General features: G+C 40.4%; 1 protein-coding gene across 8 annotated transcripts in view; it reads right to left on the reverse strand.

Annotated features, from left to right (window-relative positions):
- The window catches only part of usp15.L (ubiquitin specific peptidase 15 L homeolog), a 52,015-nt gene that overhangs the window by 23,947 nt on the left and 12,743 nt on the right, over positions 1-15,325 (reverse strand). For 5 of the 8 annotated variants that reach the window (XM_018252501.2, XM_018252500.2, XM_018252504.2 and 2 more), the window contains exons 5-7: positions 14,480-14,625; positions 13,397-13,455; positions 7,877-7,960 (exon numbers count right to left, since the gene is read on the reverse strand). In XM_018252501.2, the coding sequence (XP_018107990.1) occupies positions 7,877-7,960; positions 13,397-13,455; positions 14,480-14,625 (289 nt within the window). The remainder of the gene's footprint in view (positions 1-7,876; positions 7,961-13,396; positions 13,456-14,479; positions 14,626-15,325) is intronic. The other 3 variants (XM_018252505.2, XM_018252507.2, XM_018252506.2) reach the window with 1 other exon arrangement.

Below are 15,325 nucleotides of genomic sequence, written 5' to 3' on the forward strand. Positions count from 1 at the left end.
ATTAGTAGTAGTGTTACTTCTTTGAATAAAATCAAGCAGTGAACAGAAAAATAAGTGCTATACAATCACTTTAAGGGAATAAAACTGGCCATGGACGCAAAGATCCGGTCGTACGAATCGAGGATTTGTACGATTTTCAGACCGTGTGTGGAGAGTCCTCGCATTTTTTGTCTGGCGGAGATCAGTCGTTTGGTCGATCGGACAACTTAAAAGATTTCTGTCTGCTGTCGATAATATCTCTGCATGTATTGCCAATCGTACAATTTTCAGTGGGAGTCTGTCACTAACTTTTGTCGGACATAACTTTCGTACGATTGCTGTCAGGGGCAGAAGATTGGCTGATCTGTTCTACTTTATTTGTTCGGAATGGTTAGTAGCAGGTCGGGAGATGGGGAAGTCTGATCGTTCGAGGATTCGAACGATTGGATCTTTGCATCTATGGCCAATTTTAGGCAATTAATGTTTGAAAAGACAAATAAATGATAAATGATGCAAAGACCATTTTCTAAGTGCTAAAATGATGGGAAATATTTTAAAGCGAAATAAGAAATACGATGCTATAATTTTTGAACAAGGGGCTGTTCAAAAATGCTACTTTATGCACCCAAAATAGCCCTTGATAAAGTAACACAATGCAGTAGCTAGGCTATAGAAGCTTTTGCAGACAACTATTGCATGACAAGGGCTGCTATGAGTGGGTGGTCAGGCAACTGTTACTCAATGCTTGCTGTTTTGAGACCACTGCCCTTATAAGAGATTATTCGCCCGCAGAGGCACAGATTTATTGCTGGCGATTAATTTCCTGGTGTGCAATTGCCCAAAGAATACAGATCAAGGGAGGGCACTCCCAATTTAGATATTTTAGAATAACATGGATAAAAGGTGCAAAATAACCCAAAAAATAATCCCCGCAGAGTAACCAAAATACACAATATTACAGCTATTGGGTTAGCACACTCACAAAGAACTGCAAATATATAGTGGTATGAATTATAAAAAAAATCTTTATATATATTTTTTCAATCAATACATTGCACAAATAGGTCACTTATTTTTCTATCAAAGATTAACATATATGGGGGGCGTGGCTGAACTGCCGATGGAGTAAGACGTGCTCTGGAAGAGCTCCGTGCACCCTTCTTTAATCCTGTCTTAACTACTGTGCTGGGGTACGCTGTTTGTGTTGGAAATAGGGGTACACTACCCCCTAACGGAGATGAGCAATAGGCGGCGGCAACAAAAGCAACAAAAGCCAAAATCGACCGCACCTACAAGAATGGAGAAGTATGTATGCAAGGCCGCGGCAGGGCTGGAAACGCCCAATATGGCGCCTGAACCTGAGGAACAAATACAGGATGGGCAGCCGGAAGACCTCCAGCCGCAACCATCCATGCAAGATATCCTGAAAGCTGTCCAACAATGCCAGCAATCTTGCCAGGCCACTACTATGGCGAGGACGGATGAATTGAAGGCCGAATTATCCTTGATAAAGCATGATTTGCAGCGGATCCGGGAGCGCACTACTGAGGCGGAAGCCAGAATTTCCTCGCTGGAGGATTTGTGCACCCCGCTCCAACAAACTACCAGGGACTTGCAGCAGCAGGTGGAACAATGGCGGGCGAAGGTGGACGACCTCGAGAATAGGGCGCGAAGGAGCAACATTCGCTTGATAGGCCTACCGGAACGTGAGGAAGGTGAGCAGCCTGAGGCCTTTGTGGAAACCCTTCTGAAGGGCTGGGCTGGCGCTGAAAATCTCACCGCGGCGTTCTCCATAGAGCGGGCGCACAGGATTCCTGCTAAGCCTCCTATACCTGGGGCGCCTTCGAGGCCTCTGATCGCCCGGATCCACAATTGCAAGGACCGTGACAAGCTACTGATGCTGGCCCGCAAGAAAGGCCGACTGCAGCACAACAACTCCAACATCTCTCTGTACCCTGACTATTCGGCGGAATTGCAAAGACAGCGAGCCAGGTTTCTGGATATCAAGAAACGTCTACGACAAAAAGAGATCTTGTACTCCATGATGTATCCTTCACGACTTCGAGTGCAGACCGCTACGGGCACCAAGTTTTTTGACTCCCCGTCGGATGCGTGTCAATGGCTGGACTCGTTGGGTCGGTAATGTATCACCCCTCCTCCCTGCTATTTTCATCCTATGCCGAGACTGCTTGAGGGGTAGCCATGACGAGGGACTGTTACCTGGTTTTATACTTTTTTTCTTGCGGGACTTTACACTTTTATTGTTGTAGGGACAGTTCCTTGACTTTATTTGGGCGACTGCCCCCCGGTTACCCTGCGGTGGCTACGTTTCATCCGGTTTCTTAACCGTAGTTTGCAAGACCACATATTGTGCCCCTTGAGGAGTGAGAGTGAGGGGGAGGGGGTCATCTTTGTCACTCATCTACAGCTACCCTGGATTAACCACCATGCAGGGTGTTATGGCACAGGAGACGCCGCTTCAACACACCCCCCATACTTTGGGTTTATACCCTGTGCAAGGGTTCATTTTGCTCAAATCTAAGTTTGGTTTTTGGGAAAAGTAGCCCCATGTGTTCTTCTGTTATTATGGGGCCACGGGGAGGGAAGGGTAGTTGGGTTATATGGTTAGATGATATGAGAAATGCTTTTTATTTTATGGTTGACAACAACAATGTGATATTTGATGTGAATAATGTTTGTATGTGCACAAAGGGGAGCAATACCGTGATGTGCCTGAGGTATACTAATTTTGGTAGCATTATGGTACTTCCTGTGTTGATATATTCACATAACTTGCCAGTGTCCGCAAGCTGCGGCCTACTGGTCAGCTTACGGTCCTCTGCTAGGTACCACTATGGCGGGTAATTTAAAACTGATTACATGGAACGTTAGGGGATTGAATGACCCTATTAAGAGACGTACTGCCTTAAGTCACGCCAAATCTTATAACCCAGATATATTGTTTCTTCAGGAAACGCATCTCACGGGATCATCCGTATTAGCGCTTAGGAAACCTTGGGTGGGGTGGGGCTACCACTCTACATATTCGGTGTATACGGGAGGAGTATCTATTTTGGTACATAAAAGGGTTTTATTCGAGTTGCTGCATCTCAAATCTGATCCGAAAGGCAGGTATGTTTTTTTACATTGCAAATTGCACTCTACAGAATATCTGCTTGCCAATATTTATATACCCCCACCCTTTGTGGAAGGCCTCTTACTTGACTTCACTAAATGGGCTCTTCAGTTTCCCACTTCTCTCATCTTAATGGCGGGAGACTTTAACACTACTCCCAATCCTGCAATGGATAGATGGAAAAGAGATGGATCACGGGGGAGTGGTGATAACCAGAGGTTTGACAACTTTCTCCAATCTCTAGATCTTCTGGATCTTTGGAGAACATTTCATTTGCATGCCCAACAGTACTCCTGTTATTCTACTTCCCACCAGAGCCTATCCCGTATTGATTTGATCTTAGCCCCGAGGCAATTGGTGCCATTGACTAAGGCCATAGAATACTTACCGCGAGGCATATCCGATCATGCCCCCTTGGAGATGGTTTGGGCTGGTAAAACTGAGTCCAACTCCAGACGTTGGCGTCTTAATCCTGTCTGGATAGATATTGTGGGGAAGACTGAGGAGATAGATGCCCTAATAAAGGAATACTCAATTAACAACGCCCCCCAGGAACATGGCCCCTATAATTGGGATGCATTCAAGGCCTACTTTAGAGGTGTCTATATATCTGAAATTAACATTATCAAATCCAAAACTAGGCTGACAGAAGCAAGGCTACAACAGGAGGTAACTCTCGCTGAGACTCGTGTGGTTGCTAGCCCTACTCCACATTCCCACTTAGCTCTACAGAAGGCGCAGGATGCTTACCAAAAATTCCTTGAGGCCAAATCTAATAAGAGACATCTATTTCTTAAATATAATGTATTTGAGCAGGGCGCCAGAACGGGTAAAATGTTGGCTCACCTGACAAGGGCAGATTCTACTCCCCCAATTATCCCAGCAATTAGGAATGTTTCAGGGACAGTTATTGAGAACCCTAAGGTAGTGAGCGAGATTTTTGGGTTATTCTATGAACAATTATATCAGTCACAACTACATTATGACGACCGACAAATAGTAGCGTATTTGGAACGTGTCCCACTCCCTAGCTTAAAACCGGAACAAATTGATGGACTTGAGGCGGAAATTACCCCTACAGAGATCCGGGAAGCTATTCAGTCTCTTTCTAGTGGTAAATCACCAGGCACTGATGGACTCCCCATAGATGTATATAAAAAGTATGCTGAAACTTTAGCTCCCCACTTGCTTTCCGTCTACACCTCTGCTTTGGCGAGGGGGGCACTCCCGTCCTCGATGCGTGAAGCAACTATTATTGTACTGCCTAAGCCGGGCAAGGACACGTTGGAGTGTGGGTCTTATCGACCCATTTCACTATTGAATTGTGATGTGAAAATTCTTGCAAAGGTGTTGGCTAGACGGCTGCAACTAGTAATAGAATCTCTCATTGCACCTGACCAAACCGGTTTTATGCCCCATAAGAGCACTGCCATAAATCTTAGACGGCTGTATACCAACTTGACCATTGATCATGATAATAAGGGGGACAGGGCCTTGGCGATGCTGGACATTGCCAAGGCCTTTGACACAGTGGAATGGTCCTTTCTTTGGCAGGTGATGGGCAAGATGGGATTTGGCCCGAACTTCTTAGCCTTCACTCAGTTACTTTATTCCAACCCGGTAGCCTCCGTAGTGGTCAATGGTATAGCTTCGCCCGTTTTTACGCTTTCGCGAGGGACGAGACAGGGGTGCCCCCTATCCCCATTCTTATTTGCGATTGCTATTGAACCACTGGCAGCTATTATTAGAGCAGACCCTGACATAATTGGGTGGCGCGTAGGAATGCTTCAGGAGAAAATTCAGCTATACGCTGATGACTCCTTAGTATACTTGTCAGATTGTACAACTTCGTTGGATAAACTGGTATTTACCCTTCGAGAATTTGGAGACCACTCCGGTTTGCAAGTGAATATGTCTAAATCGACCCTTTGCCTGATAGACGGTCAGGAGGTGGCCGCGGTCCCCAACCGACACTCACTGGAGATAGCCCCAGAGTTTAAATACTTGGGAATTAAAGTTTCTAGGCAGATATCTGACTTCGGGTCTTTGAATGCACTTCCTCTGTTAGCCATGGTGGAGGCTAGGTTTAGGCAATGGTCCGGGCTGCCTCTTAGTCCACAGGGACGCATTAGTTTAATCAAAATGACAGTCCTCCCTAAAATTTGTATGTACTCACGCAGGCACCGATAGTGCTCACCAAGGCCTTTTTTCGAAAACTGGACAAGCTGATGTGCCCTTTCATATGGGGATCTGGTAGGTCTCAGCTCAAACTTGACTCTCTTAAAAAGGCGACCGATAGTGGAGGAGCGGCTTTGCCGGACTTTGAGTTGTATTATTTAGCTGCCCAATTGGCCCATGTCAAACCTTGGGCTCGTTTGGATGTGCAGTGTCCCTCCTCCCTATTGTTGTTGGCTGCCCACAATCTAGAGCATCCGCTGCTACAAGTGCTTTTGAGACCCTCACTAGATAGGAAAAAATCCGTTTGCAGCCCCCTTATGCAGTTAGCCCGTAAAGTGTGGGAACGAGCACGAGTTGTCTGCACTCATCAATTAAAACATCCAGATACTCCTATTTGGCATAACCCTCAACTTCGGGAATTTGTATCGATACCGGTGGGGCGGGCATGGGAGAGGAAAGGCATAAAGTTGTTGCACCATCTATTTCATAATAATGCTATTGTTCCGTTTGAACATCTCCAAAGGGACTTTGATATACCTGCTTCCCACTGGTTGCACTATAGGCAGGTTCAGCATGCTTATTCTAAAGACCCGTTTAAAATTGGGAAACCCCCTTTTTGCAGGATACTGGAACTGCAAGATAACCAACATCTTATTTCCAATTTATATAAAGTTTTACGGTCTAGTAAATTTGATAAAACCAATGCTAGCTTATTCAGGGCTTGGCAACTAGACATCCCTTCACTCACTGATGAGGAATGGCTAGATGCCCTGGAGGCACCTGGATTTGTGTCCCCCAACGCTAACCACAAAATGATACAGAGGTATATTCTGCATAGAGCCTATTTCACCCCGGTGAGATTGCACAGAATGCACTCCCAGAACCCCCCCACCTGTACTAGATGTACCTCAGAGATGGGAACGCTCAAACATATGTTTTGGGACTGTAGGAAACTACAGAAGTACTGGGAGGAGGTGTTTGCTACGCTAACGAATGTACTGGGTACCCCTCTAGTCCCTTCCCCTGAACTAGCCATATTGGGTGCCTGTGACGACTCCCAATTCAATAGGGATCAGTTAGTTATTGTACGCCAGAGCCTATTCCATGCACGCAAATGCCTAACTCAACAGTGGAAGAGTGTTGCTCCCCCGACCCATCAGATGTGGATGGAACAAATGCTTAGCTTTATTAATTGTATGTCTTACCTATACACTAAACGGGGATCATCTGCCAAATTTGACAAGGTTTGGGGATCGTGGCCGGCCTCTTAGGCACGTCGATTGGATTGCTCTATTGAGTAAACGATGTATTCTTGCATTTAGACAGCTTTGCTTACTGCATTCGGGACTCTTATCTATATATAGTGTTGTTGGCAGATTATCATATTGTTGTTTTCTAGACAATGTTGAATATATGCACTTTCTCTGTTTTTGTTTTTTTTTTTTTCTTTTGTTTCTTTTCTTTCACTGTTTTCTTTTCTTTTGATTATCATATTGTATAACTTTATTTGACTGGTATGTGACTGTCATGTGTTATGTCATCTTCTGCATTGTCCATTACGCCTTTTCTGTTGCATTCTTTGCTACATGTCATGCCTATCATCTTTCAATAAAGGTTATGATGTTAAAAAAAAGATTAACATATATATGTACAGCAATGTCATCAAGTAAAAATACATATCACACTTTGTACAAAAACAAGGCAAAAAGGAAAAAAAAACACAGACAGCGGAATTGCCAGCAATGAGAATTAGCCTCAACATTTTGGCGTAATAGCCTTTGTCAAGGCTCTAAACTGTACCATATACTTTGTTGTAACTAAGCTAGTATAAATCCACAATGATGAAAAGCATTCTATTGGATTTCAAATTCAAATGTTTTAATTAGCTTTAAGGCATGGTATTTTAAATGACAGCAAGACATCTTTACAGGTTCCAAGAATTATAAATAATAGATCCAATATGGCTCTCCAAAATATTTATCCAGCCCCCAGCCTGCCAAAGGGCTTCAGTGATTTCTTCATATATCACCTTTTTATTATAGCATGCCCCCTGGTATAGTGGATAAGTGGTCCTACATGGACTCCCATTTGATTTTGATTTGTATTGTCGATCCATGTCCCATGCTTTGTATTTACTTTCTAATTCAGTGAATCTGTCATCTATATACATTGTTTAACAAAAAATCCCATATTTAAATATATAAAAAGCAGCTTCACCTGCATGCAACTTGTTACTAGGATGGAATTTAACCATTTTAACCATTTAGTAACAGTGAAGTGAGCCTCAAAACTATTTTTTTGCACAATGCACACGTGCTGTACCCATGAGAAGCAATGGGCTGGTCATACAAGAATAGATTAGTAATAGTACCAGCATTTAATAACTGCTTCAAGCATCCACACTTAAGCCAGACAAAGTACAGCCAAGAAATTCCTAATAAGCCTCAGAGATAGAGGAAGGCAAATACAATCAAAAACTTTAACCATGGTTAATCTATGGAAGGCTGGCATCAGAAAGCACAAAATCACCCGTGGAACAAAGTTGGATTAATTGACATAAACATTCCAGAACACAGTGCTTACATTCTGCTGTTGAAGTTATAATTATTTGAGAGAGATGAAGGCAAAATCTTTGGCAAAGTTGAAATATTTGGCATATCTGAGGCCCTTCAAAATATAAAAATGATAAATTAGAGGGTATGTGATCGGTGATAAAAGAAAGTGAGATGTAAATAAACAACAATGGCAAAATAATATTTAAAAAAACAACAATGGCAAAATAATAGAAATATTATGTTACTTCAGTGTTACTGAACAAAACACATCAACAATTATGGGCTTGCTCAGTGGTAGATCAACTATTGTTTCTACATTGAGACCTATTCATTGTTTTATTTATTCTGAACTACATTATTTTTTAGCTCTTATTCTTCTTGCTTTATAAAAAAATAAGTACTTCAGATCAACGCCACAGTATCTGTTTGCGCTGCAGAAACAAGCAAAATCAGTTTTGCAACAGCTGGAGGGGCTGTTGACTTCTGCAATGTCTGCATTTTTCTTTTCATGTAGCAGCCACATCAATCAAAAAACAATATCACCAGACAAGTTCCTCTCAGATAGATATACAGGTAAATCTTAGGCTTATTGTCTGATAAGTGTGTTACAAACTCCATTTTGTATAAACTAAGGAATTGGTACTAGAGAAAACACTAGTATTCATGTATCAGTTACACATGGTTATTTCTGTATTGCTTTTAAGTGATAATCTGTTCTATGGTACCTTTTCATTACAAGTAAAAGATTCAGATCGTCAAATGTGATAATGTGCAATTAAAACCCATATTTTACACACAAATTACTAAACCAACTTTTATTAGTCTCCTCTGCACAGAAAAAATGTCATATGTAGCTATATATTTCTATTTATTTAGTTATTCTAAACCAATGTGACAAATACAAAACACAAGTAAAACTTAATGAGAGCCATTTTTTCCCCATAATTCCATTGTGGCGAGGGGGGCGATGCGCCTGACAAATCAGGCCAATGCATTAAAAAAAAGTGCACTTTTTAAACTGTATTGATTATCGGAGAGTACCTTATTAGCCCATAATCAGTAAAAAGTAAAATGTTTTCAATAAGGCAACACAAATCTCCTTTATACTGGGCAGATTTATTAACTTTCACTAAAGAACAATGTGATACTGGATAGCAGGTGCATGAAATCCATTACTTGATTTCACTTTTAATAGACTTCTCTTCTCACTCCTGTTCATTAGTGAGCATGCTACATTTTATTACACTAGGGCAGTGGTGTTGTGTATTTAGCCACCCAATCCGCTGGTATAATGTAGCAAACAGCCGTAGCTAGATGTGCTTCATATATCATATATATATCACATATATCATATATCCACATGTAACCGGAGGCCAGCTATGTGGCACATTTGACTCTTGTGAGCAGTGCTAGACCCCATGATAGAATGAAATCTACAATGAACATGTAAACACTTGCATAGCTAGATTTACACAGTTGGAGTGGGCAGCCTTTACACTTGTGTTCTTGCTGGATGTAAGTTGCAATCATAAAGGAGGTGATACTTTGGTTTAAAAGCATGTAAAAGGAGCATAAAGCACCTGTGTGAGGGGCAAGTACAAATGTATTTGATGACATGGCTGATTATATATGTATATGTCAGCCCTAATCAGTCTTTGAAGACTGATTAACCCTATTTCATTAAGCCAATGGCACTTCAATCACTTTTCCACAAACACGCATGTAGTGCACTAAAAACGATAAAAAGTACTAACAGATGGAAGGGAAAGATCCCTTCATAGATTCATTGCCTGCAGGATCCGGTTGTGTGACACTTTCGTCAACATAGGGCATGAGCCTTCAATAGGCTGGAGTATTGTTTACATTTGTACCCTATGGAAGGCTAGCACTACCACAGTCCATAGTGAGTGATGTAAACAGTGCCCAGGTACCCCTAGGATGGGGGCAGTTTGTGCTAAATTTAGAGTTATAGTTTATTCTTTCCTAATAAATGAAATTGATTTTCATAGGAATGTGTCAGTATAACTTTAAACTACAATAGCCATATGTGCACATACCTGACTGTTTTCTAGTTTTCATTACATATTTATAGTAGTTTCAGCCTCCAGGTAAATAACCAGATGGCACAGGTTCCAGAATAACTGTACACACGTAACATGTTGATTCGATCTTCAATTATGACCAGTCAAATTTTATTTACCATATCACTTAAAAATTCAGGGATACTCATAGAAACATCAAGCTAGAACCCTGAAACATGCGTTTTTTAGAAATGTCCCTGAATTTTCAAGTGATCGGGTAACAGAACAATCACTCTACACCTGCATACAGAGTGATATCAGGTTACTAACAATCCAGAACATGTGGACATATATCTTAAGACCAGCTTGTTTTGCTCAATGCCTGATAGTGGTCTATTCTGGCACCTCATTAAAGACATTTAACCTGAAAACTTGGATTTGCTTTATATTCAACTTTTTTGACAAGACCTGTGAGTGTGAATTTTCTTAAATTCATGGGCATCTGTTGTTGTGTGGCCCGTACCCAGGCGCAGTGCTTCTGATGACACACAAGTACTGGCATTCTTTTGCATAAATACATAAATAATTGTGCCATTTGCACAAAAGGAAAATTGAAGCCTGTAAGTAGTATGCTATGAATAAGGAATGGGGTTGGAAGAGCACTTTCCTAACATATATGACCTTACATCTGCTGTAAATAAATTGTGAGAGTGTGGGCAATCCATCTTGCAATCTTGTGCCCAATTTATTTTGCCACCTAAACTTGCCATTACATCACTCACTATTAGATCACTAATTATTTATAATGTTTACTTCATCAGATTGAGATTACATTATACATTGGAAAGTGCAGTATGTACAACATAAGTAAGTAGAATTTATATATATATAAAAAAGGGCATTTTGCTGTCAAAAGAAGCTCATTGGCATGTGTCTGACATTATAGGACAGTATCGCTGCTTACATACGTGCTTATGAATCCACAGTGAATTTTTGCATACTGTCATTGCATTTGTTAGCATACAAGATGCCAAGATTCAGTTGCCAAAACACCACCATATCCCTCCCCTACACAATACCCTACACAATACCATAAAGGCCTTGACATAAATGCATGTCCTACTGTTTATGTACTGTGCAAATAATCAGTATATATAACTGCAGAGTATGTAAAAGAGGCATAATAAACATTATGTGTCATAATACAGTCATAGCCATCTAATTAAAAGTGAAAGAAAGGCTAAAATTATGTAAGCTTCATCAGAAAGGTCTATATAAATACACCAGTAAACCATAAAAGTGATGCTGCCCTGAGTGCTCTGTCAAAAGTAACACAGTATTTCTTTCCTTATATCCTGTACACATGAGCTTCTGTATCATTATCATTATGTTTTCAGCATAAACCTCAAGAGCTAGAGCTTGAGCATGCTCAGTTTGCTCCTCTCTCCCTTTTCTCCCCATCCTCCCTGCTGTAATCTGAGCCCAAAGCTATGAGTGAGCAGGAAGAGACTCAGGCAGAAAGTGATGAAACAAAAAGCTAATATGGCTGATGCTATCCTAAACAAACCAGAGAGCGCTTCTAGAGCTGTTTACTCAGATATGGTAAAGCATTCTGTAGAATAAATATAGTGTTTGCACTATTGTGGATAATCTATTGGCAATAAACTGCTTCGGTAGCTTTCCTTCTCCTTTAATAAAGATTTGTATCAAACCAATGTAAATGAGAAAATGGTCAAAATGTACATCTCTTGATCAATACAAATAGCGTAGCTGAGGCAGTTCCATCATATTACAGTATATCATTTCTCTATCCTCTCTGATCAGATTCTGTGGTTAATTTAAAAAACTATTTATTGATCTTCTAAAAATAGAAGTGCAACTAAAAGGAAAGATTAAATAGAAAGAAATACAGGTAACAGAAGAAAGAAAAGGGAGAGAAGAAGATGAGATAACAGTATGGGGACTATTAGAATTTGACAGACCACAGTATCCACACATTTATAAACTTGTCTGTACAACCTTTAGATATGTAGGTATCTTTGTAGTAGGCAGGGCCTTATTGCTGGATTCCTCTAGAGTAGGTGGGATGGGCCTGTCCCATTTGAGAATTATTTGTTTCTTGGAATAGTATAGTAGTAGCTGAAGTAAAGTTCTGCTTTCTGTATAATTTACCAGGCCACTGACAAGTCCCAGACAAGTCCAAGTCATGGCTGGATCTGGCTCTAATGTGAGTTCCATCACTTTAAAATTGAATGCAAAGTTGTGTCTAGTAGCCAACATGGAACCATGTCCCCGGTGCCCTTTGTCAGTTTACTTTTTACTTTGTATGTGCCTCCTCTCTATTGTCTAGTGTTTCAGCAGAACAGCATTAGAGCCATTAGAAGGGGGAGGACATTGCAAGAAAGAAAGGAGTTCCATTTGTCTGTAATAATTACTAAATATACCAATGGCACAATTTGTTTTGTGCTATTTTATCTCACTTATACATTTGACCTTTAATTTAAGTGTCTTCTAAATGTATTCCACTGTAAAATTTGCTGATTATACATGTAGTTTCAGACTGGACTATCTCGGGCCCATGAAGGCCACCACCCCATCTACCCCCAACGTATAAGTCCTGTTGCTGCTTCTGCCAGGTGCTTGAACTTCCAGCCTCCAGCAAACCACTCCCCCCGCCTTGCAGATCACTGGAAGGCATCTGGCCTGGGGCAGCAGGCCTACCAGGATTTCAAACAAACCACAATGATGTGCAATGGCGGATTGATATGTCCCATCTCCTCTATGATCGTAGCTCTTGTGATAAACTGGCCACTTCTCCCGACTGCAAAATCACATACTCACTCGATTTAGAGAGCTGATCAAAGCACATCCAGGAGCACAATCAATTTAATAACAACTTGGCTTTTTTAAGGCGCATATTTAGATTCCAACAGTGAGGGTGCAAAATGAACACGTTTCGTGCCTGCATAATTGGCACTTCATCAGAGTTGAACTCTAATGAAGTGCCAAGCACGTAGGCACGAAATGCGTTAGTTTTGCACCTTCGCTCTGAAGCGAGTGAGTATGTGATACTACCAGGATTTCACCCAGTGTCTTGCAGACTGAGACCAGTCAGCCCTGTATATACAACATTTCCAACTGAATTCCTCACTATCACAGAAAAACCTTAGCATTAGATGACCATGCAGGCTCTGGGGTTTTTCTTTTGTATTCTGTTAGAAATATACATTTCACATTGACAGACCTATCATTGGTACATTTCTTATATGTGTATATATATATATATATATATATATATATATATATATATATATATATATATATATATATATAATATATATAGATAGTTAGATAGATAGTTAGATAGATATAACATTTATACAGAAATTTCAACGAACAATAACAATTATAGCATTAGAATTTGTGCTCAGCAACTTAAGGAAAAAAACAAATTGATAAATTGTCATTTTTTTTCAAAAAAATATTATCATATAAATATGATATCACAAATATGTAAACTGACTTACTTAGGCATAGAACCTCTTGGCCATTGTCCTTCCTGATTTTTCTGTTCAATTACAAGCATCTAGGCAACAAGAGAAATGCATTTCTATTACACAAGGCAAAGCTACAAAAACAACAAAACATGGAACCGGTTGAGCATTAAAGGAGATATTGTGGAAAACAAGACTCTACCAGTGTATTATACTCCTCTAACTATAGAAGGAATGTGCTTAAAAAATATGTTTGGGGCTGATTAATTAACAGATTCTCCCAAATCCAACTAGCCCTGCTCATCTGTTCAGCTTCGTGCCCGCTACATTATCTGGCTGTGCAGGGACATTCAGCACACTGCACTGTAGGATCAGAACCAATCAGCAGCTTATCTTCAAAAATAGCCCCTTTATCGGAACTCCCTATAGATCTGCTACGGTTGCTGTCCATGTTTCAAATGTGGAGTGGGTGTGTCCCAAAGGATCCTGCCAGAAGCACAGTAGGAGGAGGGAGGATTGTCTTGCAGTCACGCAGGCAAATACAAGCTGCCCTATCGGGTCAGCCTAGCATCTGTTTCTCTTCATTCTGTTCTTCAGACAGTTAGATCCAATATATCTTATAGGAGGGGCTTCCTTTCCTAGCAGATGAATTAGAGCTTACTTAAATAACTGATTCCAGTACAAACAAAATTTAAAAAAAATAACGGTCTTTTGTTCAAATCCTGCATGTAGAGAGACATGATATCTGGTGATTTTATTACAGTGAGCTCTAATACACCTTCTAGGCAAAAGGTGCCCACCTATAAGATATATTGGATCTAACTGTCAATGAAAATCTGATACCCAACGCTTGCATGAAGAGAGAGAATGAAGAGAAACAGATGCTGAGAGAGGGATTGTGAAGATAAACTTGATTATTTCAGAAACGTTACAGAATTTTTAATTGATTATATTTAGAAACCTTCTTGTATCAGTATGCTGAAGCTTATATTAAATTGACATTTTCGAGATACTTCTCCATGCAGTTTTATCCCAATAACCTGAATAGGAAGAGATGGAATGCAACCTGACAATTCTAGTTTCTCAGAAAACTATAAAAGACTGCCTGTGAGATACCTGTCCTTGATATAGGCCAGCATCCTGTATAGTGCTTTCAGGTTTATTCAAAGGCTCAAATGTATTGCTCATGTATTTGTTCCACAGTCTGGTCTCTTTTTCATCTGGAATACTGAAGATTGTTCTCATTTCTTTTTCAATCATGTCTAAAAGAGCAAAATATAATGAAAATATATATTACACACAGACATAACTACCACATCAGTTTTCTATAGATCTCAAGTTTTTTGCTAATTTGTGCACTAACAAAATGACTGAAGAAATCAAAATAAAGTAGCAATTTTTCACAAGTTTAAGAACCCTAAAACAACCAGTCAAGCAATTAGCTTTGATTAGTGCAGTGCAGCTACACTAGTGAAAGCAAATTTCTAATTAGTCATTGGCTAATGTTCAATTTTAAAAAAAGTGTTTTAAATTAGATTTGAATTTATGTACTTATGCAAGCCAAGCATAGAGTATGCACAGGAGGAGACTTTTTGGGAAGGAAATGATTATTGATGGCATTGTTTCATAACCAAGGAGAAATGCTTTAAGGGCACATTAGCAGTGCTGGGCTACCTTGCCCCTCCCCCTTTTGCCCACCCCAAGTTCAGGCCCTACACATTAGCAACCCCCACCAATAATATTTAGGGAGTAAACTTCACGTTTAAGAAACTCAACTCACTTGTATAATGGAACACTGAGCAGTCATATAGCTAAAGGATTGGTTTAATCCAAGGCACAAATTTTATGCTAGTGTCAGCCCTGATTACACCAAGGTAATTATCGGTTCAATTTAACCAAGTCATCAGTTTGAAATTAAAAGTCTTGCAGGCACTTCAACTTGCAAACTAGAATGCTGTAAGT

Source organism: Xenopus laevis, chromosome 3L, assembly GCF_017654675.1.
Source record: "Xenopus laevis strain J_2021 chromosome 3L, Xenopus_laevis_v10.1, whole genome shotgun sequence".
In the NCBI taxonomy this organism is placed as follows: Eukaryota; Metazoa; Chordata; class Amphibia; order Anura; family Pipidae; genus Xenopus; species Xenopus laevis.